Source organism: Nuphar pumila, chromosome 4 (assembly GCF_984573655.1).
Source record: "Nuphar pumila chromosome 4, dmNupPumi1.hap1.1, whole genome shotgun sequence".
NCBI lineage: Eukaryota > Viridiplantae > Streptophyta > Magnoliopsida > Nymphaeales > Nymphaeaceae > Nuphar > Nuphar pumila.
The window spans coordinates 19,125,983-19,151,691 of record NC_143252.1 but is presented as its reverse complement, the minus strand read 5'-3'; the positions used below and the strand labels follow the sequence as shown (position 1 = coordinate 19,151,691).

Genomic DNA, 25,709 nt, shown 5'->3' with positions numbered 1-25,709 from the left:
AGCTCAGGTCGGATAGAAGTTTAGGAAGAAAGGAGGTACAACTTATATTTTTGTAAAAAAAAAAATAAAACTTTAGAAAATCAGGTCTCTTTTATCACTTTAATATCCATATATTTTAAAGGAATGGCAATCTTTTTCAGATTACAACAGCTTCTGAAAATATCATAGATTACTTTGAAAAATCAACAAATCGCTACATAGAAAGAAAGCCACTGAACGCCCCACACATTTTAGCTTATGCAGTTGTGCTACATATGAAGTATATGTCTCATACCTGTATGCTTCTGTCAAGAAGCACCGTCCAATCAATTTGTCCCTTTCACAGAATACGAGCAGTTACTGTTATTAAATAAATTTTCTCTTATTTATCATTATGAAAATATGAGATTATCGGAGAAAGAACTGGACCTCAAGCATGAGAAACCCACTTTGCCAACTACACTATAATAGTATATAGATACACCAAACACATGTAGTATCCAAGGGTGAAAAACACAAAACACAAAAAAGATGGGGCAAATCTCAAAGGGGGAAAATAGGTGAAAAGAATGAGAGAAAAACCTAAAGATTGAGAGAAAAAGCCCCTATATGAAAATTCAGAACTTGAAACCCAACGTCTGGAAGAAGGGCTGCATTTTTATCCTAAAACTACAAAAGATGCCTCCCTAGCATCCATAAACACCAGCACTCAAGCAAAGGCGGGTTTTAAGCACCCACAAAGAAGAATGGGATACAGCAACTATCAGCGTACAGCATTTTGATTCTTAGTATTTGTACATGGAAGAGCCTGATGAAGGTGGGGGAGGTGGCAATCGATTTGGTGTGCGCCGGCTGCTGGGATTCGAATTGGAACTGACATCGCCGGTCTGGGCAGGGTCGCTGTACCTTCGGCTGTGGCCATTCATGCCAGCAGATGATGAGCGAGATGAGTCTCCAAATGAGTTGGAGTGGTCTACGGCACCATTTGCAGCAGCATCAAATGCAGATCTCCAGTCATCACCTTGACCACTGGCACGGGGGCTACTCTCTAAATTTTAGCGAACAAAACAGCAATCAAATAATATTAAAAAAAATGAGTTGCTTTAAGAATATAAAGAGCTCAAAGTTTACACACAGCAGATGCACAACCATGTCCATCATCAACAGAAGGTTGGTTTTAAATGGTGCGGTAGACCCTTACAGTGGCATAGATGTGGGTTTTTCAAATTATATCCAGCCTGCAAAAACGTGATTATGTGTAATCTAGCCCAAGGAATGCAGAGCTGTCTGCAGATTGGGTTAGGCTACCCCATTTTTACCCAACCAACAACATTCACCTTCACCTAACCAGGATAAGATATTCTAATTTCACTTGTAAGGAGCAAGATAAAAAATTTCATCAGAACAAACAGTCAGGGAATGGTTAATCAGAAGTTCGGTAAAAATACCAAATTACAATAATAGCACAAATTACCTGCTGTTCCAGTGCCTCCATTGGACCAACTGGATGCACCAGCCCGATTATCATGGACACTTAGCAGGCGGGTGAGTTTAGATAAAAGAGATGACTGCTTCTGGAAGCGCTCTCTTCTACGTTTCACATTTTGGTCCTCCTGAAGTAATTCTTCAATCCTGGCTGTGCTTTGTTCACTGTGTAGAAGCAGAACAATCGAAACAATTATTGAAAATTTAAGTAAAAAGAAAAATAAATATAACAGATAAATTGTACCTTGAAAAATAGTTTGAAGACACAGATTACAAGATGGTATTCCTTAGGTTTCATTAGTGCTTGTTTAAGCCGAAGACAAAAGCTATGGTCGACTTGCAGCTCTAAAATTTCAGTTAAAATACTGTATACTACGTCAAACCATCTAAGTTTCTAGAGACTAAGCTGACCTGAAACTAGATTCATCCAGGCCAACCAAGTCTTAGTATAGTTGAACTCCAAGCTTTTGTCTTTGCAAGGATCCCTGGCTGAAAGAATATCCCCTTCAGACTAGAGAAATTTAGTACACAAATGTCTCAAAGCATGTCTTAACTGACTACAGAGCCAATCAACTGGTTTACCAATCTCTTCCAAGTCACAGAGTCAATTCAAGTTTTAGGAACTCCTTAGACTCACAGAGTCTAGCATGGGCTGCAACTTTAGCTACCACCCAGTTGAGGATAGCTCCAGGTCCCAAGTCAAGCTCAGGTTTTACACATTACACAAACATGAAGCGCTTTTACCTGATAGAACTGTAAAGCTGATTAAGCATTTCTTCTTTTGCTTTCTCAACTTGGCAGAGCACAACAGCCTACAGAAGAGAAGATTCAAAGAATACCTCAATTTGTGAACATCTACTATAAAATCCAAAGTTAAAGGTACCTGCTTACCTTTGGAACATTAGCAGCAAGACTGTTCAAAACAGCTTCAACATAGCCTCGTACTTCTTGAGCCATCCATCTAAGCTCTTCTTCTGGATCTGCTGGCCTCCTAGCCATTGTATCCTAAAATATTCACAAAAAACACGAAAAACATTACAACCTAACTTGCCAGTGGACACAGGTAAATGTCCCAGCTACTTTGAAACACAAAATGTCAAAAAGAGGTGAATGTATTGGCTAAATCCAATGTCATTGTCTCCTTAAACGGGCATCTGTGTCTTTCAATATGTCAAATAACTTTGTTATATGTTTGTTGCAAGAGATTCACACAATCATGTAAACCAAGTGTTTAAGACCATGGCTGGTAGGGTCATGGGCTCTGGGTTCTAAGAGCAGCAGACCAAAGATCTCGGTCAGCTCATAGCTGATGTGTGTGTGTGTGTGAGTGAGAGAGAGAGAGAGAGCACTAAATTTTACTACAATATTGTTCTGTTGAAATTTTGTATTCACAAAATAAAAGGCATTAAAACTGCAACTGGACACAAGTCACGTGTTTTGCTCAGAGTTACTGAAAGCTTCCTAGACAAGTAGGAAGACCGCTTCCCGGAAACTCGCTTCAGAAGCATCTCGCTTCCGAAACTTGATGGGAATCTCGATTCTCCCACGCTTCTTCTATGTTTTTCACACGCTTTAGCTATTCTTCTCTTATGTTTTCTCACACTATTTTCATGTTTTTTTTTGTGTTTCCTCTCATGCTTTTCACTCACTTCCATGTGCTTTCTCTAAATTGGCAATCATCATTTTTAGATTTTGTTAAAAAATTAATTTTTACAGTGAAAAATCATGAAATTTAAGAATAGTCACTTTTATTTTAGTTTTTAATTGTGTTCCATTTCGATTCCCATTCAATTCTTATATTGTTTTGTTTTTATTCTTTGCTTCCGCTTCCCGTATCGTTTCTCGCTTCCGCTTCCTAGTCTAGCAACCTTGGTTTTGTTGTTTACAGAGAACAAGTATTCTAGAGTTCCAACATCAGGCTGCCAGGTGCCCACAGTAGAAAACCCAGTAACCAGGCTTAAAGAGTCCAGGTTGAGCATCTCCATTTTAACTTTGCAAATGCTAGATAGCAAATACAAGCCTAGGCACTAAGTCATCGCCTAGTCCAGGACACCTAGTCAACTTGGACTAAATTAAACCAAAAAATGAGGGCATCTTTGGAATACCATCTTGTTATGTCAACTTGGACTAAATTACTCCCCAATCTCATCTCCCCTCCTCACTCTCGTGCTCTTTCGCCCCCAATACCTCCTTCTTTCTATGTTGCTTGAGAGAGAGAGAGAGAGACTGATATATACACACGAAAACCCGTATCATTGAACGGGTTTTCGTCGAACAAGGGTCGGACGTGCGGCCACGCGCCTAAAAAATTCAAAAAAAAAGACCCTTTAGCTGTGGTTGCTGACTGCTGCTAAAACCCATAATAACACACAAAAAAATATTGTGCCGCAAAAACTATATGATTTGTCTTACACTTTACCCGTTTGATGATATATGTATATAGGGTGCTCCAGGAGCACCTACTCCCACCTAATAGAAGGTTTAATTTTTCAAATTCTTGAGATTTTTTGGTAGATCAGACATTATAGATGTGATCTCCACACAATGTTTTAGTATAAAACATGTTTTGGATAATGTGATTGTGACGTAAATTTTTTAAGATCAGCAAGAATCAATGGACCGCAATGTACAAAAATTGATGACTTAAAAAATCTATTTTTTTATCCAAAAAACATGATCCAAGGCATGATTCTTATCAAATATCGTAGCATTATATATATTCTGTGATATATGATATATGATACTTTTTGTGTTTTTTTCTTACTTTTTCGTTTTCGGGGTCCCGACTAGGCAAACTAGTCCCGCGCCTTTTAGGCATAGTTGACAAACCCGAAGAGTCTACTCAAGAATCGCCCGAGTCGACTCGGATCAGACCCCTAATAAATTACCGATCCTACTGCCAATTATAATTTGTTTAGCATGTATTTTATGATTTTAAAGAACATTCTTATATAAAATCACTCCTTATGAAGAATCTAATAGTGTTCAATGAAAAAAGATAATAATCATGTATAATTATATGTTTAAGTAACTTAACTGTTCACATATTAGCTTGAAGTTCAGTTATTTTCATGTTTTATTCATGTACTTATACTATAAATTATAGAATCCTGACTCATCCGAGTCACTGAGCCAACCCGCTGACTTGCAAGTCAAGGATTGGGCGACCCGAGCCCGAGTCATGAGTTTGCCAACTATGCTTTTAGGGATCTACCGACTAGGCGCCAACCTATGTCACATAGGTGCATAGGTGCAGATGTGGATGCAGATACAAGTGTGACACAGCAATGTCCAAAAACTTGGGCGCAGGTGTGTGTGTGTGTGTGTGTGTGTGTGTGTGTGTGTGTGTGTGTGTGTGTGTGTGTTTATCCATATAATATAGATAAACTGAACTTGGTTAGGGTTAATGGAATCCACTTTTGGACAGCAATGGAGCACAGTGCGGTTGACATCACCTGACACAAAGGAAGCTGTGTCTAAGTGTTGCACCCACATCGGTGTGAGTGTGTTAGCCTTTTAGAACTTTTAGAAGCATTTGCTGACTAGTGCTTTTGACTACATATTATGTTAACAGTGCAAACTTTATCAAAAAGTGGTATATCTACTAACACATGTTAGCAACCAAATCCGAGTATTAAGCAAGTGTGACAAATAAGAAATATAACAAAGATGACTAAAACTCCAGATGAGAAATCAGATAATATAATTTGGAATGCTAGAGAAATATATGTAAAGAACATTTTGATGTTTCATTACTTACAAGTGATCCGTCGGAAAGACTCTGTCGAATAGGTAGACCAGTCTCAGAAGAGGAAGTTCCCTTTGAAGGAGTTCCCTTAGAAGGTTGGATGACATTGCTAATCTTGTTTACCCACTCAACCTTGTCGGCCAAATTTTCAGCCTTCAATACTACCGCACTATGTGCTGCACCAATAAGTATTGAATTGCAACTCAGCAATACATAATCAAACTCAGAAAATCTTTTTTTATTAGATTTTTAAGGTAAACAGGATGCACCTTTTAGAACAGTTTTATATGGAACTTTGCTAGTAATCTTAAACACAAGACTTGGAGCCTTTCCAGAATCAGGCCCATTTTCCTTTTTCTTGTCCTTGGAAGATTTTGTTGGAGGTTCGTCAGCCGAATCATCTGTGATCTCTTCTATGTTACATTCCTACACAATAAACCAGTAATTTAGAATGAACTTGAAAGATTTAAGAATTTTGCATAAACCCTCTGGACTGCATTAGCAGCAACACCCATTATCAGGATAACCAGTAAGGAACAAAAAATAACTGGTTCATTTTAATCAAGTAACCCGGACAGATAATTAGGAGAGATCTAAAATTTTATGCCAATTATTGCAACCGAGAACTAGAAACCTACAATTGCACGAAATATATCCCCAGCATTCAGACATATGGAAGAAACAACACCACATGCCATAACCAAAGTGCAGCAGGAATACTCTAACTGCAGTGTGAAGAGACCAAGTACAGATTGTAACCCAGACATTTACAGAAGGGTTGCAATTTTACACTATATTTATCAAAAGGGACATGGAGCAATAAAAGCTGCTAATATATACTTACAAATTACAATACAACACCAGTGCACAACGGAACTCTTAAACAATGAGAAGAAACTACCACAATAATTCAGGTCTGTTAAGGTTCAAGGTCAAGTAATGAACAGCAGAAGAGGGATCAACTTCTGTTTTCCTTTCCCCATTGAGTGTAAGTGAGAATATACTGTTAAATGTAAACACACACACACACACACACACACACATATATATATATATATATATATATACAGTTTTGTACATTTCTGTATATTGGAAGTTCAGAGGTATTTCGGTCTTTTCACATGTACAACAGAAATAACTATTTTTCTATTCTTATTTTTCTGTTTTTGTTGTTGTATTCCCAGCCTCATGGGCTTTTTGGGGATTGTTGATAGAGTTGTTGGGTAGGTCCCAACAGCTCTCTAGGAGTCTCTTGTGTATATAAAAAGGGGTCTACCCCCTTTCTCATTTGTAACACTCTCTAAGGGATTATTCCTCAATAACAGTATTGATTTTATGTGTGTTCTCAGCCTATTGTGGCTCATTCTTGTGTTTTCAAGTATTGACCCATAAAAGGTCATATTTGCAAAGTGTTCTCTGGCACATAAGTAGCACTCCAAAAGCATATCCTTCAATTCATGACATGGTATCAGAGCCTATCGACTACTTTGAGTTATTTGACTCATTCTCAATCGTATTTTGAGGTAGCTTGAAGATCGGGCTTTGCCTCAGGAAGCATGTGTTAAAATGTATCTCTCTTTATGTAAATATTTACATATATATATAAAGAGAGATACATATACATATATACATCACGTATATATGTATATGTATCTATCTATATATATATGTAAATATATATGTTTTCTTTTTTCTGTAAAACCCGAAAGGGTATTTTAGTCATTTCTCTCCATTTTGCGCATATTCATAATTATGAATATGCTGTAATTCTTTTTCCTTTTTTACTTTTCTTCTTTTCTTTTTTCTTTTCCCTTTTTTGTCTTTTTCTTCTTTATTTCTTTGTTGACTCAAAGTCAATCTTGGAGGGCTCAACACTAGCTGTTGAGCCTCTCCAACGGTTAGAATTCTAACCGTTGGAGGGGCTCCAACAGCTAGTGGAGCCCCTCCAAGGCTCCTTTTCCCTCTTATAAATAGGGGAGTTCCCCCTTTGTAAACTTCACTTCTTGGAGCTTTTGTTCTCCAAGTCTCTCAATAAAATTCTTTATATTTTGTATGCCTTTGTGCATTTGAGTTTCTTTATTGTACCTTTGTGTACATTTGTTCTAAGTGTTCTTGTGCTTTTGTGCACATTGGTGGTGTTGTGCTCATCGCACTCTTTATCTCATTTTTTGAGATATTTTCACAGCATGCCTATCAACCTTCTTGAAGATTAGTCTTCTTATGAATGCTTAGAGACATTGGTGCTTCAAAAAGAGTCAAAAGTTTGCTCAAGTAATTATTTATCTTTCTCAATCTTCTCTTTTGTTTTGTATGGTAGTTCCAATAAAATTTAATGGAAAGAACAACAATTTATCGGCTAACGCCATCAAAAGAATCCTTATTGTTAAAGGATTGTGTGAGTATGTTGATGGTTCCGCAAGAGAACCACAACTCACTCTCACAAAATCCATTAAAGAGAATGATGGAACCATTAAAGAGGAGGTTCTTAAAGGAGAAGAAAAGGAAAAAGCTCTTGTAGGTTATAAGAAAGCTTTGAAGGAATGGGAAATTGCCCATGCCAATGTACTTTCCTTATTTATGGAAAGTATAAACGAAGATACATGTGATTATTTTGGAGTTTGAAAAAACCAATGAAGCATAGCTCTTCATTAAACAAACACAAAATCAATACGATATTGCATTTCGATGGGAGCTTCAAGACAAGATACACAATTGTAAACAAGGCGACAAGAGTATTAAAGAGAACTTTGGCTCTTTAAAAAAATGTGGGAACAAATTGCTAACTTAGAGCCCGTTTGAGAAACTCCCAATGTTGCTCAAACTAGAAAGAAGCAAATAAACAATGAGCAATTCCTTCAATTTATGAAAGGGTTGCGATCTAAGTTTGAACACATGAGAAGCAACATTATACATGGAACACAAAGATGAGCTTCATCTTATCCAAGAGGTTTTAGCTCAAGTTTGCATGGAAGAGACTAGATTAAGGTCTCAAAATGAAGCAAAAGAAGCTAAGGACAATGTGTTGTCATTTCAAAACCAAGTGCCAACACTCATACATACAAACCCCCACATATTTACAAGAACAATAACTATGGGAAGAATCGCGTGTATAAAGAAAAAGAAGATGGAAAGAAAAGAGGAAGCATTTTTTGTCATAATTGTGGAGAACTGGGACATATTAAACCATTTTTTCATAATTCAAGAACCAAGATGAAAATAAAGTTGCTTTGGTTGGTACTTCGTAAGTTGACCAAGATTCTTCAAGTAAATCAATTTCAAACATCTCTTTCTCAACTCATGGAGGCATTGCAACATCTACTCAAATGACAATTTATGATCGGTGTCATCGTCTCCACCTCTTCTCCTCCAGGTAAGATTTTTTGGCTTTTAGACTCGAGTGCATCATTTCATATGACATGATAAATCTATATTTTTCAATTGTATAAGTTCTATTAGTAAAAGAATTGTTTGCACTCGGATGGAACCTCGCTTGCTCCTGTTTTGAGGATCATTAGGTATGTGCTTGCTCTTGTTTTGAGGATCATTAGGTATGTGACGGATACTATGGACTTTGGCATGTCTTTCCCTTTATCATCTTCGACAGAGCTTAGAGCATATGTATGATAGACTGCCCACTACTAAATTTTCCATCTTTCCTCGGAGTTCTTTGGTGTCATGGAATGGAAGAGCAAAAAGCAACAGAGGGCTGCAGTATCTACTGCAGAGGCAGAGTATAAAGCTATGGCTCAAGTCACAGTGGAGATAATTTGGATAAGATGACCATTGAAGGAGTTTGGAATATCTATGCAGGAAAGGACCTCCTTGTACTGTGAAAATATGAGTGTCATTCACATAGCAAGGAATCCAAAACTTCAAGAATGGATGAAGCACATTGAGATAGATTACCACTTTACAAGGCGGGCATATGAAGGGACTATTTCCCTTGAGCATGTATGTGCTGAAGAGCAAATTGCTGATGTGTTTACTAAAAGCCTTGCACCTTCATATTTCAAGAAATTTCTCTCCAAATTTGGGAAGATTCCTCTTGCATTATACCCAGATTGAAGGTGAGCGGTGAGAAATATGAATAATTGTCTTATTAGTGTTCATGCTACCCCACATGTGAATTACATAATTTATTAGGGATACTTCTGTAAATGTAATTATGTTGTAGAAGTAAAAGGTCAGATAGTCTTTTATGTCCATCTTGAATAGTTGTGTTGGTAAGGGGGGCTGACCCCTATATAAAGCTGTAACAATTTCTTTTCTAATGAAGCTTTCGCTGTGCCTCTTTTTGCTCTATCTCCCCCTTCCTGATCTGTTTCTCTGGTTATAATATAGCTTCTAAACCTATGCAGAAACCTGGAACAGTACTCTAATGAACAATATTATTGAACGGACCCTGGCTCAGAAAACAGAATAAGAAATACATGTGAACTTTCTATGGCGAGAAGCTTAGGCAACTCAACTACATGCAAAGAAAATTTAGCTCTCCAATATACTAAAAGTTAACATGGCTATGGAATCTACTAGTAAAACAATCAACATATGTCCCTAATCTCATTGACAGTAATTAAATGTAGTTGACTTCATGCAATGGCAAGGAGAACTAGCCTCCTTTGCAATAAAAATCGCATAAATTGAACATGACCAATAAAAAATTAAACAAAAGAAGTGGCCATGAGTTGTGCACCGATAGAAATGCCAGAATAGCATGAAACACATAATTTAGACTATAAAATTATGAAAATATAAAGACTGGAGGATGTGCAGAAATGAAGTGAAATGATCATCAATGGCATGAATACTGAATTAGTAGCATCATGCACCACAAGCTGACATAGAGGTATGGTTGCTGGTATGCAGAAAGTGTTAAGATACATGTAATTCATATATATATATATATATATATATATATATATATATATATATATATATATATGTATGTAATTGTCTAAAATACCCGATAGGGGTATTTTAGTCATTTCACAAGTACCCGATAGGGGTACTTGTTATTCTTCTTTTATTTTCCCTTTTATTTTTTGTAATTTATATTTTTTTGTTTTTATGTTTTTTGCTCACACAAAAGGGGCCCCACCATCGAGTCGATGGGGCCCCCAACGGTCACATTTGTGACCGTTGGGGGCTCCCAACGACTACATGGGGAGCCCCTAGGTGGCTCTCCTTTTAAGGCCCTATGGCCATCCCCCCTCTCCTTCATTTGTGTATATATAGGGGTGAACCCCTCTTGTATTCTTCACTCTTGAGAGCTCTCTCTCTTTTTCAATAAGAGACATTTATATTTTTATGTTGTGTTGTCTATTGTGGGTTTGGGTGTTAGCCCTTTTGTTTGTTCATTAGTGAATGTTGTAAGTGGTTAATGCACTCTTAGTTTTTCCGCATATTTCATTACATGGTATCAGAGCCTTGTGTATGCTCTTCTTCTTAATATAGCTAGTTGAGTAGTTATATTATTGGTTTTTGTATCTCTCTTCGTTTGTTCTCTTGTGAGTGATTAAATGGAAGGGGAACAAAAGATTGATCTCTCCTTCAAGCTCAATGGCTCCAACTACATGATGTGGGCCGCCGCCATGGAGAACAACCTCAAAGGTAAAAAACTTTGGGGATATGTTATGGGCACCATTCCGGAACCACAACTCCAACTCACTAAGATGGATGGTGATCAAAAGAAAGCTCTTGAAGGAAATGCTCGCATGAAGGCTATTGAAGATCACCAATCTAAAGTGGAAGATTGGGAAAGTAAGCATGCGAAGATTCTTGCTTGGTTCATGAACAATGTGGAGCTCAAAATTTGCGCCAACATTGCTAAGTTTTGGATGGCTAATGAAGCATGATTCTTTATGAAAGATATGTTTACTCAAAAAGACCTTGCTCGTCAATTCTTTCTTCAAAAAAAAAATCCGGACTATCAAGCAAGGAGAAATGAGTGTAAGAGACTACTATAGCACTCTTAGACCCTTATGGGACGAGTTATCTTTACTAGAACCAAAGTGGGTTTCTAGTGTGGATGTGGAACTAAGAAGAGAACAAATGGAAAAAGAACACTTTTTCCAATTTCTACACGGGCTTAGGCCCGAATATGAACAAGTTAGATCTTCCCTTCTTCATAGATCTAAGCCTCTTCCCTTGGAAGATGCCATAGCCGAAATATGTCAAGAAGAAACTCGTCTTGGCATGATTAAAGGAGGAGATGATGTTTTGGCCGTATCTAAACCCGGCAATCATGTAAAAACCTATAAGCCTCCACACTTTGGAAGGCAAAATAATTATAATGGCAACTATAGAAAAGCCATTTACCATCATTGCCAAGAACCGGGTCACATAAGACCTAATTGCCCTAAGTTGAATGAAGCACCTAAAAACAAGGTTGCCTCCGTTGAAGAAGCTACTCAAAAGAATGAGGAAACTATCAAAGGGAAGGAGTCTTTTTCTCTTGCCCAACTATCGGAAGCACTACAAACTCTACTCAAGATTCCATCAACCTCGGGTGCCGCCATAGCTTCTTCCTTTCCTCCAGGTATGTCTTCTTGGATCCTTGATTCTGGAGCTTCCTTTCATATGACTCCTCTTGAAAATGAGCTTTCCGATTTGTGTAATAACTCTAAAAACTCCTATGTTTCAACCGCCGATGGTACATCTTTACATGTAAAAAGTTTTGGAACCTTAAATTTTTCTAAAGATTTCTTTGTGCCAAACGTAAGAGTGGTACCTCAACTTAATTTAAATCTCCTCTCTGTTGCTCAAATATGTGATCATGGATGTGAAATCTCCTTCTCAACTACGGATTGCTCTATACAGGATCTCCGGTCCGGGAAGCGGATTAGGCAAGGCCATAGGAGGGGAGATCTCTATTACATGAGCAACTTGAAACTTCCCACCAACTCTTTTTGTAACCATGTCCAAGATAAAAATATTGAAATTTGGCATCAAAGACTTGGACATCCAAGTTTCTCAAAAATGTACTCATTTCCATTTGGAAAGAAATTTTGTAATGAGAAACATTTTGTTTGCAAGAGTTGTATTTTTGGCAAAATGAAATCCACCCCATTTCCAAATCGAACCTTTGTGTCCAAAAGACCTTTTGAGTTAGTCCATTCCGACGTTTGGGGTCCTTCCCCGGTCATGTCAAAAGGAGGGTACTCCTATTACGTTACTTTCATTGATGACTACACTAAATATGTGTGGATCTACTTTCTCAATTTAAAATGTGAAGTCTTTGACTTCTTCAAAAAAATTTATATGATAGTCAAAAATCAATTTTCAAGTAATATCTCTACTCTTAGATCCGATTCAGGTGGAGAATATCTATCAAATGAATTTCAAAATTATTTAGAAATAAATGGAATTTGTCATCAAAGATCGTGTCCTAGGACTCCTCAACAAAATGGTTTAGCCGAAAGAAAGCATAGACACATCATGGAAACCACTAAGACACTCCTTATTTCCAAAGAAATTCCAAAGAGTTTTTGGGTCGAAGCGGCCTTAACCTCAACTTACTTGATAAATAGAATGTTATCTTCATCCTTACAAAATACATCTCCATATGAAAAACTATTTGAAAGAACACCTGATTTCAATAGATTAAGAATTTTCGGGTGTAAATGTTTTGTCCTTACTCATAAAAGAGACAAATTATCTCCTAAAGCTATTGAATGTGTTTTCTTAGTATATGGAGAAAATCAAAAGGGTTTTAGATGTTTTGACTTGAAAAATAACAAACTCTATGTATCCAAAGATGTAACCTTTTTGGAAAATGAAAATGGTTTTATGAAAACTAAAGATATTGACGAAAGTGAATATGTTTTCTTATTTGATCTTCTTTCCCAAGAAGATGAGACTCCTCAAGAAGAGGAAATCTCTAATGAGTCGTTGAATGACCTAGAGGATGTTCCTCTTGACAATATTGAAGATGAAAGTGATAGCAGTATCCAAACCTATGTTAGGCGTGGTCAACAAGATCAAATGAGCGCCTTAGAAAAATACTCTCAAGGGTCCAACATAGAAAAAACTTCTTTAAGGAGATCCGGCCGAATCTCCAATCCTCCTAATAGGTTTGTTTCCTATGAGTCCCTAACTCCAAGATATAGAGCATGTCTAATTGCATTACACTCATTTCATGAACCTTCACATTATAATGAAGCTAAAAACATTCTCCAATGGGTTGAAGCCATGGACTTAGAACTTAGTTCCCTTGAAAAGGCAAAAACTTGGGAAATAACTTCATTACCCACTGGAAAGAGATCGATTGGATGTAGATGGGTCTTCAAAATTAAAACTAAAAGTGATGGTTCATTAGAACGCTATAAAGCACGATTAGTAGCAAAAGGATATGCTCAGGAATACGGTATAGATTATGAATAAACTTTTGCACCCGTAGCTAGGATGACCAGTGTTAAGGACTCTTATCGTCGTGGCATCAGTCAAAAAATGGCCTATCTATCAACTAGATGTTAAGAATGCTTTCCTAAATGGCGAATTAAATGAAGAAGTTTATATGGATCCTCCACCAGGAGTGTGTATTGGTAAAGATAAAATTCTCAAACTTAAGAAGGCATTATATGGTTTAAAACAAGCCCCAAAGGCTTGGCATGATAGATTTAGTAATGTAATGATAAGTTTGAATTTTCATTCATGTTATACTGACACTGCTTTGTTTGTGAAAAGTGCCGGGTCTTCAGTTGTTATTTTACTACTTTATGTTGATGATATGATCATCACTGGAACTGATGAGCAAGGCATTAATGATATTAAGAAGGTTTTGAAAGAAAATTTTGACATGTCTGACCTTGGTTTCTTAAGATATTTTTTAGGGATTGAAGTAGTGTACTCTCCTCGAGGGTACATTCTCTCTCAGATGAAACTTGCTGCTGACATCTGTTCCAAATCTGGTATCTCCGATGAAAAGAAGACAGAAACCCCAGAAGTCATCAATGCAAAATTAAGGTTGGAAGATGGAACACCTCTCGAGGATCCTACTCCCTACCGGCAACTTGTTGGGTCTCTAACCTACTTATCCATCATTCGGCCAGACATAGCTCATGTTGTCCACTCTGTCAATCAGTTTCAACATGCTCCTACAACCGTGCACATGAGTGCAGTCTTAAGGATCGTCAGATATATCAAAAACACCATAACTAAGGGAGTTTTTTTGTCCTCTGCCTCGTCACTTGATTTAATTGCTTATACTGATGTTGATTGGGGAGGAAATCCCAATGATCGGGTCTCAACTACGGGATTTTGTGTTTTCTTAGGTGACTCTATGATTTCATGGAGATGCAAGAAGCAGCACAAAGTATCCTTGTCCTCAACGGATGCGGAATATCGTGCTATGACCACTACAACCATGGAACTTGTGTGGCTAAGAAGTCTCCTCAGTGATATGGGCATTGTCATCTTCACTCCTTCGAAGATGTGTTGTGACAACAAAAGCGCAATTTATATTGCAAGCAATCACACCTTCCATGAGCGTACTAAGCATATTGAGATGGACTGCCATTACGTACGTGATGAATACCTAAGAGGAACCATAGCACTACCTTACGTCACATCTGAGTACCAGTTGGCGGACTTCTTCACTAAGGCCCTTGCTGCTCCTCGTTTTTTGTTTCTCCTTAACAAGCTTTCGGTTATATCCCCGTAAAGCTTGAGGGAGGGTGTTAAAATACATGTAATTCATATATATATATATATATGTAATTGTCTAAAATACTCGATAGGGGTATTTTAGTCATTTCACAAGTACCCGATAGGGGTACTTGTTATTCTTCTTTTATTTTCCCTTTTATTTTTTGTAATTTATATTTTTTTGTTTTATGTTTTTTGCTCACACAAAAGGGGCCCCACCATGGAGTCGATGGGGCCCCCAACGGTCACATTTGTGACCGTTGGGGGCTCCCAACGACTACATGGGGAGCCCCTAGGTGGCTCTCCTTTTAAGGCCCTATGGCCATCCCCCCTCTCCTTCATTTGTGTATATATAGGGGTGAACCCCTCTTGTATTCTTCACTCTTGAGAGCTCTCTCTCTTTTTCAATAAGAGACATTTATATTTTTATGTTGTGTTGTCTCTTGTGGGTTTGGGTGTTAGCCCTTTTGTTTGTTCATTAGTGAATGTTGTAAGTGGTTAATGCACTCTTAGTTTTTCCGCATATTTCATTACAGAAAGATGTTAATACATTGCTGGTATGACATGGATATTTTATAAAAGAACAGTCTGAGGGTGCAACTGGCTTGTGTATGTTGCATAAGCATGTATGCACACACGTGCAGAAACATGCATATGCATGCATGCACTCACACAATAAGTAACAGGGTTGATCTAACATTAAAGTACTTGTAGTTAATATTAGCTACATTCAGCTAATTAAAATAACCAAAACGCCCCTAAAGTAATGGCATTTTTTTAAATGAATGATCACTTTTGGGGGTAATGCAAGTCTTTTGGTTTTGGAGGGGAACCAAAAGTCAAACACCATTTTCAAAAAAGTAAAAAGTGTACAATACAAATGTGAATTTAAAAAATAAAAAGTTAGCTTTTATCCCCAAAAAGTGTTAATGTACTTTTAAAAAACTTTTAAGGGTCTTTTGGTCTTTTCAATCAATTGAATGCAGCTAATGTTAACTACAACTAGTTTAATGCTAGATAAACCCTGAGTAACATATTTGCTATAACGAGAAATTGTACTAAACCATACAAAATAAAGGTAGAAAAAGTAAATGTTTATAGAAACTTAGAATGTATCCAACAAATTACAGAGTAATGTGACAGCACCCAGAAGCATCAGCATGGACACAGATATGCTGGGCATTTTGAAATAACCATGCTAGATAGACTACAAGAATGAAAAGTAATTGAAAATGCTATTGAAGGCCCTAAAGGCATAAAATGATAAAGAATAAAAAAAAAACTTCATGCCAATAGCTTATACAAACCTCCAAATTGATGACACCACGGAAATGCCTCTCCTCTTGCTTCTTAGTATATCCAAGCTAGAAAAGAGGAGATTCAAAATCAGGAAAAACTATCACTTGCTTCAACGAACCAAGATCACCACTAGAAGTTGTAAGCACATTGCTATTCACTATTCATCAAGTGATACTCACCTTGCCACTTTTCTCATTTAGAACAAACCACCGTCTACTCCAGCCATTAGTTTTTGCACTTTTCTTTAACAGGAAGCCTACAATGAGAAAACAAAGTCAGCAAAAATTGATATTGAAAGTATCAGGGAAAGGCTTGATGGTTTACAATGTTAAAGTAAAAGGCCATACGTTAGATATACATTTCTAACCAGTTTTGCTATAGAAATGCTTATTGGCAAGCAAATTTAAGCCTTGGAAGTCGAAAGTTTGCTTGGAAGGCTTCATGTGATAGTTCCAAAACACATACCTAACAGAAGACTAACTTAGATGTTCAGTTGGTGCCCTTGAAGTTGAAACTACAAATATTCACCATGGACACTAGGGCTATGCGAAAAAAAAATTCAAACATAAAAAGAGGACCAGGGACCTCAACCAACAATGACACTTTTCTCTCCAAGGAAGAGGACATCAATAATTTCTCTTTTCACTATTGAGATCGTGTAAGGCTGGAGAACAATATAATGTGGATTAAGATAACTAACCAAATACCCACAGAAGCCAAAAGAATCAGACACACCTGCTGTAATCCCCCCACCCGGCCCAGCAGTTTGCAAAACTGAGGAATCTTTTGCATCCTTTTCTGGCTGATTTGATTTTTCTTTCATCGACTTCAAGTTTCCACTGGTTTGCTGAGATCCTGTTTGAGGACTAGTGGCCTGAAAAGGAACAGATTTAACTTTTAAAGTTGCACCGATCACAACTACAAGGATACCAACATGCTAATATGAAATTTTTGAGAGCAATAATACAGCAGATTCATCAGATAAAAATGTCAACTGCATCAAGTTGTGCAAATGCAGGCTACTATCTTCAATAAATTTAAAAGCATATCACTTACTCTGTTCAGTATTGCTTGCTCAGCTTCATGCCCTTTTTTTGAGGAACGATTTTTCTGTTCTTCCTCCCTTCGCTGTCTATCCATCCTGTTAATCAACATAAATAAACAAAGTAATATTCCAAATGCATTAAGTACTTGTTGAATGACAGTATGAAACAAATTCTTATCAGTTTGATCATGGGAATGCAACGAAAACATAAAAAACTATTGTGCATTAAGTTGATTGATATGTAGCGAAGTCAGTCAATGAAATCGAATGTGATTGGTAAAACCAATACTCTCATCACCAAAACTCAACTACATATTTAAAAGGAAAAAATTTGGCAACTTATCAGCAGTGAATTTCTCATTATATTTTTCACTTTTTTAATGAAACCCAAATGAAAACACAAAAGGACAAATTTGAAAAACAAAAAGATAGGAATGAACAAAATAAGCACATCATCTATCACAATAAACTATTAAACTAATAAAATAGGAAGTTCAAACAATAATCGCCTACTGATAATAATAAATGAAAAAATGTAAGAATCTAATTATATGATGATATTATCAAACAGCTCATTGAACAATGCAATCAATTCAATATATTTAAGTTTTGTCAGAATAACATCTAAGCCCATTGCATCATGATATTATTAAGACATCTTGAGATAACCAGAGATCCCACTATCCTCGGTAAGGAACTAAACAATGGCATGTACAATAAACCATGCAAAGTTTAGCTTGGATTCTCAATGCACATAGCACAAAATCATGCAAGATGGCTAATTCATCCACGATGGAACAAAGAACGCAAGAAGCAGAAGGAACCTGAATACTTCCTTGCACAACTGAAGCATAGGAATCATTTAACAAAAGTTCATTAGCCATGTCTTTATACTTTTGGGATATTTGCAAACTATGTCGTCAAAAGCTCTACTGCCAGGCCACTAAAAGGATTGGTTTCCATTTAGGAGAGACTAGTCGGCCTAGTCAGGACAAAGAAAAAATACAAAAATTATAATAATTTTCTCAGAAATTATAAAAAATACATACCAATTTATGAAGCCAAACAATTAAAACTAAGAAAAACACATAATTTATGAATGAAGCTAAACAATTAAACCATCTCAAGACCTAAGTAATTAGGCTCCCGCCTAGGCTACCTAGGTGCAAACCTACCACCTAGGAGTGCCTAGGTTACTAAGGGAGTACCTGAGTATGTGGGCACCAAGGTTGGCATTGTTTTTTTATAATGTTTAAAACATTATAATCATGTGTTGGTTGTGTATTTGAAAAATTTACGTTTTTCATTTTTTTCTTATTTTTATATTTTTATTTTATATAATAATATTCATTGTGGGCCTCTAAACGATGCCTATGTGTCGCCTAGAACCTAAAGGGACCAAAGCCTAGGTGTCGCCTAATACTTTTGATTACTAAGGTTACAATGAGTTACACACTTACATTTCATTCATAATCATAACTATATGTTCATTATTAATTTCAGTATTTCTTTTGGGTTCTTTTTCTCCCGATTATGCCTGTTAAGATTGATGTAATATATGTATCTCTAATTTGTGTGCCACCCCTTTTGTTATGTATATGCACATTTCATTCTATATAGGGGTATTCTTGTATTTTGTCATAATTAGGAGTAAAATCAACTGTTTGTCTTCTAGTGTGGTAGAGGGGAGTTTCCCCTATATTGTTGTATCTCTCTCATTTTTGAAGTAATGAAGTTTCCTTTTATGCTTCCTCTCAACTTCTCTCTTCTAGAGTTCACCCTCTTGCTTTGATATGGTTGTTATCAGAGTCATATCATATTGAAAATCAAGAGCTAAGACTATAACTAGAAGGGGAGGGAGACTCCATTCCTCGGTAATTTGGTTACTGCATCAGGACTCATGTTGCCCGAAGGTGCTGACATCATCACGTCATACGAAGATTCATTTTTGCATTGCCTGAGGTAGGCTTGATAGAGCTCGATTGTAAGAGTCCAAATAAAAAATAATGTCAATCATAGCATTATTGAATTTTCTATGATGTTTTCAAGATTTTTTGGATTTTGGGTGAAATAGTGACCAGATTTGAGAAATCTACTCACACAGGTTGTCTTCTGTTTTATATAGATGCATTTGGGTCATCATTTTGGTGTCACCTGTCTATTGGAGGTACTTATTGCATGAATCTTGGCGTTTTAATTGGGTTTTGTTGAGGATTTGAGATACCTATTTTAGGTGATAAGTACCTTATTTTTGGATTATTGGTTCAATCAGCTAACTGTGAGTGCATTAATATGCTGGTGTTTGGTAGTTTTTGGTTATGATAAGTGCTTTGTGACTGGTTTTGCATGTGTTTGTATCGTATGAGGTATTCTTGACGTGTGGATTGGAGTACGGTGTCAACATCATCGTACTTGTGGTTTTTGGTAAAGTTGTCGGTACAATAATTTTCTTGTATGTTTTGAACTTTTGTGTGGTGTAGTAATTATATATACAGCATATACTAAATCTTGCTTGGTTGTGCTTATAGGCTCTGGGCAGGGTGATCATGCATATTTTACACATTTTTATATGTTCTTATGCATGATCTTGTGCATATTTAATGTCTAAATGGCCATGTTTAGTTGTTTTACGTGTGTTTTCTGGTAGGGAAGCCTTGGTTCGAATTTTGCGAGAAACAGAGCTAAGACAAGCAATTTTGAGCAGTTTGAAGGTATTTGGATCAAATCCCGAGGTAAGTATCAGTCTGAATCCATAATTTGAGATCTGATCCATTTTTTAGAGGGCCTAAAATACTTAAATAGCCTTAGTGGGGCGTCAACAACTTTTTTAGAATTAGTGTAAATTCTAACCTTGTTTTAGAAAATAGTTGTTCAACTGAGGTGTTTTGTAAATTTTGAAAAACAAGCCTCTAATAATTTTACAAAACCTCTCATCTAACCCTAGAATAATATATTTAAGCATTAGTGGGGCGTGTGAGAGGCTGTCTTTTGCCTCCTTGGAATTGCCGCCCCCTCCTTCTTACTCTTCCCCCTTCTTACCCAAGGCCCTACCTCAATTACGATGTCATCGAAGCCTCTTTTCCAGCCTATATACTGCCATGATTGGCCGAACCCTTCTTTCTCCCTAGCCAGCATCATCTTTTCTCCCGTACACTTCTCCCACATTCATTGCTCGGCAAAGAAGGCCACACGCAAGCGAGGGCATAGCGAGCCTTGTGAATTTCAACTCGGAAGAAAGGCAGCCACGTGCGTGAACAGGTATAGACCACTCTCTTCTCCCCCAAACTCCTCGGAGATGCCGAAAGGTACGCTCTTTCCTACCATTTCTTTAGCTTAGGTGCATATAAATTAGGGAGTTTTAGTTTTCTTATTTGCTGCATTTAGATTAGGGATGTTTACAGTTATTTCAGCATTTAAATTAATCTTTATTTCTGTAAAAATTTGTTTTTGAAAATCATTAGTTAGAGCAGCCAGCCAATCTGCCCACTCTGCCTGATCAGCCACCAATAGTCGGCCAGATCTGGGTCATGTTGCTTTCTGGTAAGTTTTAGTGATAGATTGTAAGTTTATTTAAAAAAATTATATGTCAGCATATTCGGGTAATGGTCTTGAAAGAGATTCACGCAAGTTGATGATAAAAATCTGTTTGTGAACAGATTTCATAAAATCGTGAAATCAGTTTTGGCAAAACTGTGAAACCGAGTTTCGCGTGCTTCTTGAAACCAGGTTTCACGTGTATTCAAAAATTGTGTTTCATGTGATTTGTGAAATCAGATTTCCAGCAAAACCCTGTTTTAGAAAATCAGTTTTTCAGCAAAACCATGCCCTAGTCGTGTCATAGTTAGAGTTATTTTTTTTCTATTAAATTTATTTGCAGCAGCCTGTTATAATTAGATTTATTTCAAGTATTTGTTTCACTTGAACTAACCGTAGCTAGATTAGATAGATTTGTTTGTCTTCGTATTTCTTTGTATTTCTTTTGTAAGTTTTGTGTTTTGCAGGTGTCGCCGTGGGCTGATTGAGTTTAGACCTTACAAGTAGGCTGCAGTGGACATACCAAGGCACGCCCGTACACACAAAAACAACGGGAGCGACTTCACGGGCAGACAAAGACTTGCTATTTTTTATTATTAGGGCATTAGGCCAATTATTTATTCTGGGTTGTAATAATTTTTATTTTTGCTCGAACATTTGTAATAGGTTGATTGCGCATTCATTTATTTCCAAGCCAATAAAAAATTGTTTGTAGCACAAGATTTTGAATTGTTTTCCTATGTTCAACCCAAACTTCACCACTAGTGTGAGCCGGTTATTTACAATTTGATGCAGGTTTACACTGACCATTTTTCATTAAAAATATCTTTTAAAAATACTTTTGAAAAAGGTTGCACCACAGGGTCTGAGAAATTTTGTAGTTGGGGGGTTTTTGCGAGTTGGAGAAAAAAAGTCATTTTGGTCAAGTTTGATGGCACTATGACTATTGTAGTGATTTTACGAGAATGGTGGTGTTGAGCTTTGGTTATAGAGGATATTTGGATCGCACTAAAGTGAAGCCAAAGGAGGGTGATCCCAATTATGACATTGACATCGTAGAATGGGAGAAAGAAAATGCAAAGATTAAATCATGGCTTCTAAGCTTTGTTTAGTAAAATATTGCTGAAAATATTTTGAAATATGAAACTGCTAAGGATGCTTGGGCCTATTTGAAGTAAGTCTTTGAACAATTAAATTGGGCTCGACAATATCACCTTTGTGATGATTGTATGGCTTTAAGGCAGTCTGTGGGAAGGTTCAATGCATCTAGAAGAGTTAATTTTAAAGAATTTAGAAGTGATATGAGCCTTATTTGTTGCTTCTATTGTAAGAAGCTTGGCCACATGAAAGAATCATGAATTGTTTTAAGGAAAAAGAAGGGGCCCTTATAGGCCCTTGTGTTGAAGAGGTAGGAATGCCCAAGTACACTTTGCCCATTGTAACCAATGTTCATTGTATTCCTTCAGCAAGAAGCTTTTCATATTCTTTATCCGTCTAATATTTTCAAGGAGATTTAGCTGCTTCTTGTTCAGACCGATTGTTTAGTTTCTTCTCCTTTCTCTTCTTTGTCTACTTAGTTTGACATTGGTCTTGTTGGTTTTACGAGCAGTCTCTCGAGATGGTTAATAGACTCGGTGCATCGTGTCATATGACAGAACAAAAGTCTATTCTAACCAAGTGCCATCCTTGTAGTGGCTTATTTGGCACTGCAGATGGGCCCTCAAAGGGAGTTTCTGAAGTTCGATCTGTTACTTCCACCTCATCCAAGGACACACTTGAATCTCTCATGTTTTTCATGTCCCTTCTCTACCTATGAATTTTATTTTCATTGGCCGAATTACTAAACATAATTGCAATGTAATCTTTCCTCTTGTAGATTGTGTTCTGCAAGACAAAATTTTAGGGAGGAGGATTGGGGTTGGCTATAGAAGAGGAAACATGTATTACCCAAACCCAGGCTAGGTGGTGGCCTAGGAGTCGTAATTTTGGATAAGTCTATGTTGTAGCATCAACCGCATGGTCATATGTCTAATTCTAGACTTCAATATCTTGTTTCATCCGATAGTTTTGGTTGACCTAAAGTCTTTTTACCAAGTCATGTGAAAGAGTGTGAGAGTTGTAGGCTAACAAAGAGTCATCCCTTGCCCTTTGGACCTAAGGAGATGATAGAGCTTTTGACATTGTTCATTCAAATGTCTGATGTCCCTCACTAGTTTGTCTAAGGGTGGTTCTGCCTACTTTGCGACGTTCTTGATGCTTATACAAGATTTACTTGGATTTAATTTATGAAGAACAGAAGTGAGCAATCTGAGATCTTCAAGAACTTTTGTGCTATGCTTGGGACTCAATTTATACTAAGATTAGAATCCTTCACTTAGATTGAGGGGAAGAATATATTAGATATGTATTTTAAAATTTCTTGTAAGAGAGAGATTGTTCATCAAAAATCATGTCCATATCCGTCTGAGCGGAATGGAGCTGCATAAAGGAAGAATAGACATATTTTAGAAACCACAAGGGCTCTCTTATTTTCTAATAGTGTGCCTAAGATATACTGGTCTAATGCTGTGTGTATGGCGATTTATCATATTAATCGCATGCTATCAGGAGTTCTTAAAGGTAGCTCTCCCTATTAAAAGTTGTATGGTGTTGCACCTAATTACAAATTGTTGAGACTATATGGTTGCGCTTGTTTTGTTTTGTTACATGAGCACTATATATATAAACTTTCTCCTTAGACTATGAAATGTTGCTTCTTGGGTTTTCATAATGAGCAAAAAGGTTATATATGTTATGATCCGAATGAAATAAAGATTTGTGTCTCTAGACACGTGATCTTTCATTAGCATACACAATATTTTTCACAACCTAAGGTTAAAGAGAGGTTGATTTTTCATTTTGTGTCAGTTCCAGTAGAAGAAGGTGTTGAAAGGAATACTAGCATTCAACTTGAGTAACAAACTCCTAATAATAAGTTTGATCAAACCTATGATAAAAGACAAGAGGGTGTCTTAGTGTACCTTTCATAGATCAAATTGAGCAGGAAGAAGTTAAGATTTTAGAGGTCAATTTTGATTCCCTTTCAACTGATGCTGAGCATGCAACTCAATATCCTACACCTTCCTCTCCTACTCAAGTACATCGTAGTTCTTGAATTAACGTTCGTCCTAACTCATCTTGTTTCTTATGAATCTTTTTCTCCTAAACATCGTGTGTTATTGGCTTTAATTTACTCATATGTTGAGCCTAAGTCTTATGCAGAAGCAACTTCTAAAGGGCAGTGGCAGCAGGCAATGGCTGAAGAGTTGAATGTATTACACAGAATGCATGTTTGGGATCTTGTGAAACCCTCATTTAGAAAGAATTTAATAGGATGTAAATGAGTTTACAAGATTAAGACCAAGGCAAATGGATCCATTAAAAGATACAAGGCAAGGTTGGAAGCAAATGGTTCCAGTCAAAAGTTTGGGATTGACTTTGTTGAAATATTTGCATTTGTTGCTCATGTGACCACTATAAGGACCATACTTACAATTGCGATGATATTGTGGAATTTATGGCATTTAGATGTGAAAATTGCCATCTTGAATGGAGATTTGGATGAGGTGTACATGGAGTTGACACAAGGGCATTCAAATCCGGAGGATAGAGTTTCCAGATTGATGAGTGCAATGAAACCAGCAAAATCACAATAGAGTGCCCACTACGAGTCAAAATGGATCACAAATGCAAAGCGGTCATTTATAGACCAACACACTCTCACAATGGAGAAACACATTAACACACAAAAGAGTCACAAGTAAAAAATATATGCTTCACATTAACAAAATGCTTAGAAGACCACATTTACAAAGTAGAGAAGAACCCTATTTAAACGCAACAAAGGAGAGCAAAGGGGTTGAAAATTTACAAAGTAGAGAAGAACCCAACTAGAGGTTGTGCTAGCCCCCAACCGTTGGGACTAGCCGAACGTCTAGTTGGGCTGCCCCAACGGCCATATTTCAAATAAAATAACCAAAAAAAACAAAGAATAAAAATATACATTCAATGTGCCGACCCCTATTATAATGTGAAATGACTGAAATACCCCTTACGGTTCTTTCAGTTTACATACACAGCAGTTTACATAAAAACCAATCAAAGTGCGTTGGCCGTTCCTTCTAAAGATGAAAATGAAGGAGCCTATGTTGTCTCTAGACCGAGGAATAATGTGAAAACATACAAACCCCCTCATTTTAACAAATTCCAAAATCAAAATCAAGGAGCAAGAGAAAATGGTGGCCAAAATGGAAGGTACCAAGGAAGAGACTATAATAAAATTATGTCATTTTTTGCAAAGAACCGAGACATATTAAACTGGTGTGTCCTAAATGGAAGAAGATGGTGGTTATGTCAACGTCATTTCAACCACATAAGAAGGAGGGTCCATCTACCTCCAACAATGGAGCATTGTCTCTAAGTCAAATCATGGAAGCACTTCAACCTCTTATCAAGAGATCTGTTTCCGAGGCCGCCATGTCAACCTTCTCTCCTCTCGGTAAGACTCCTTGGCTTTTAGATTCGGGTGCCTCTTTTCATATGACTCCAAATATTTTGGCCAATTCCGAATATGCAAAAAATTTATCTCTCTTTTGTCTCAACCGCAGATTCTCTTGAAATTAAAGAAATTGAAAATTTTGAAAAACAAGGTTTTTTATTACAACAACAACAACAACTACGCCTTCATCCCAAAACAATTGGGGTCAGCGATATGAACCAAAAAAGAAATTCATTTTGGGTCTTCCACATGAATCCTTTTCCTCCAATCATTTCTATCCAACGCCATGTCCTCGGTGAGGTTCAAAGCATTCATATCCTTTCCTATCATCTCCATCCAAGTCTTCCTAGGCCTACCCCGACCTCTTTTAACTAATATATTTTCCCATTTCTCCAACCTTCTAACTGGAGCATCATTAGGCCTTCGCCAAATATGTC

At 37.0% G+C, this 25,709-nt stretch overlaps 1 protein-coding gene across 4 annotated transcripts in view; it reads right to left on the bottom strand.

Moving 5' to 3' along the window:
• Positions 1 to 419: 419 nt before the first annotated feature.
• The window catches only part of LOC149839565 (dynamin-2A-like), a 47,980-nt gene continuing 22,690 nt past the window's right edge, over positions 420 to 25,709 (bottom strand). For 3 of the 4 annotated variants that reach the window (XM_090002632.1, XM_090002633.1, XM_090002634.1), the window contains 10 exons: positions 17,213 to 17,297; positions 16,892 to 17,030; positions 16,336 to 16,412; positions 16,165 to 16,221; positions 5,482 to 5,638; positions 5,225 to 5,388; positions 2,356 to 2,469; positions 2,209 to 2,276; positions 1,454 to 1,629; positions 420 to 1,027 (listed from right to left, as the gene is read on the bottom strand). In XM_090002632.1, the coding sequence (XP_089858758.1) occupies positions 765 to 1,027; positions 1,454 to 1,629; positions 2,209 to 2,276; positions 2,356 to 2,469; positions 5,225 to 5,388; positions 5,482 to 5,638; positions 16,165 to 16,221; positions 16,336 to 16,412; positions 16,892 to 17,030; positions 17,213 to 17,297 (1,300 nt within the window). In that variant the 3' untranslated portion in view covers positions 420 to 764. Of the gene's footprint in view, positions 1,028 to 1,180; positions 1,323 to 1,453; positions 1,630 to 2,208; positions 2,277 to 2,355; positions 2,470 to 5,224; positions 5,389 to 5,481; positions 5,639 to 16,164; positions 16,222 to 16,335; positions 16,413 to 16,891; positions 17,031 to 17,212; positions 17,298 to 25,709 lie in introns of all 4 variants that reach the window. The other variant, XR_016431334.1, reaches the window with a different exon arrangement.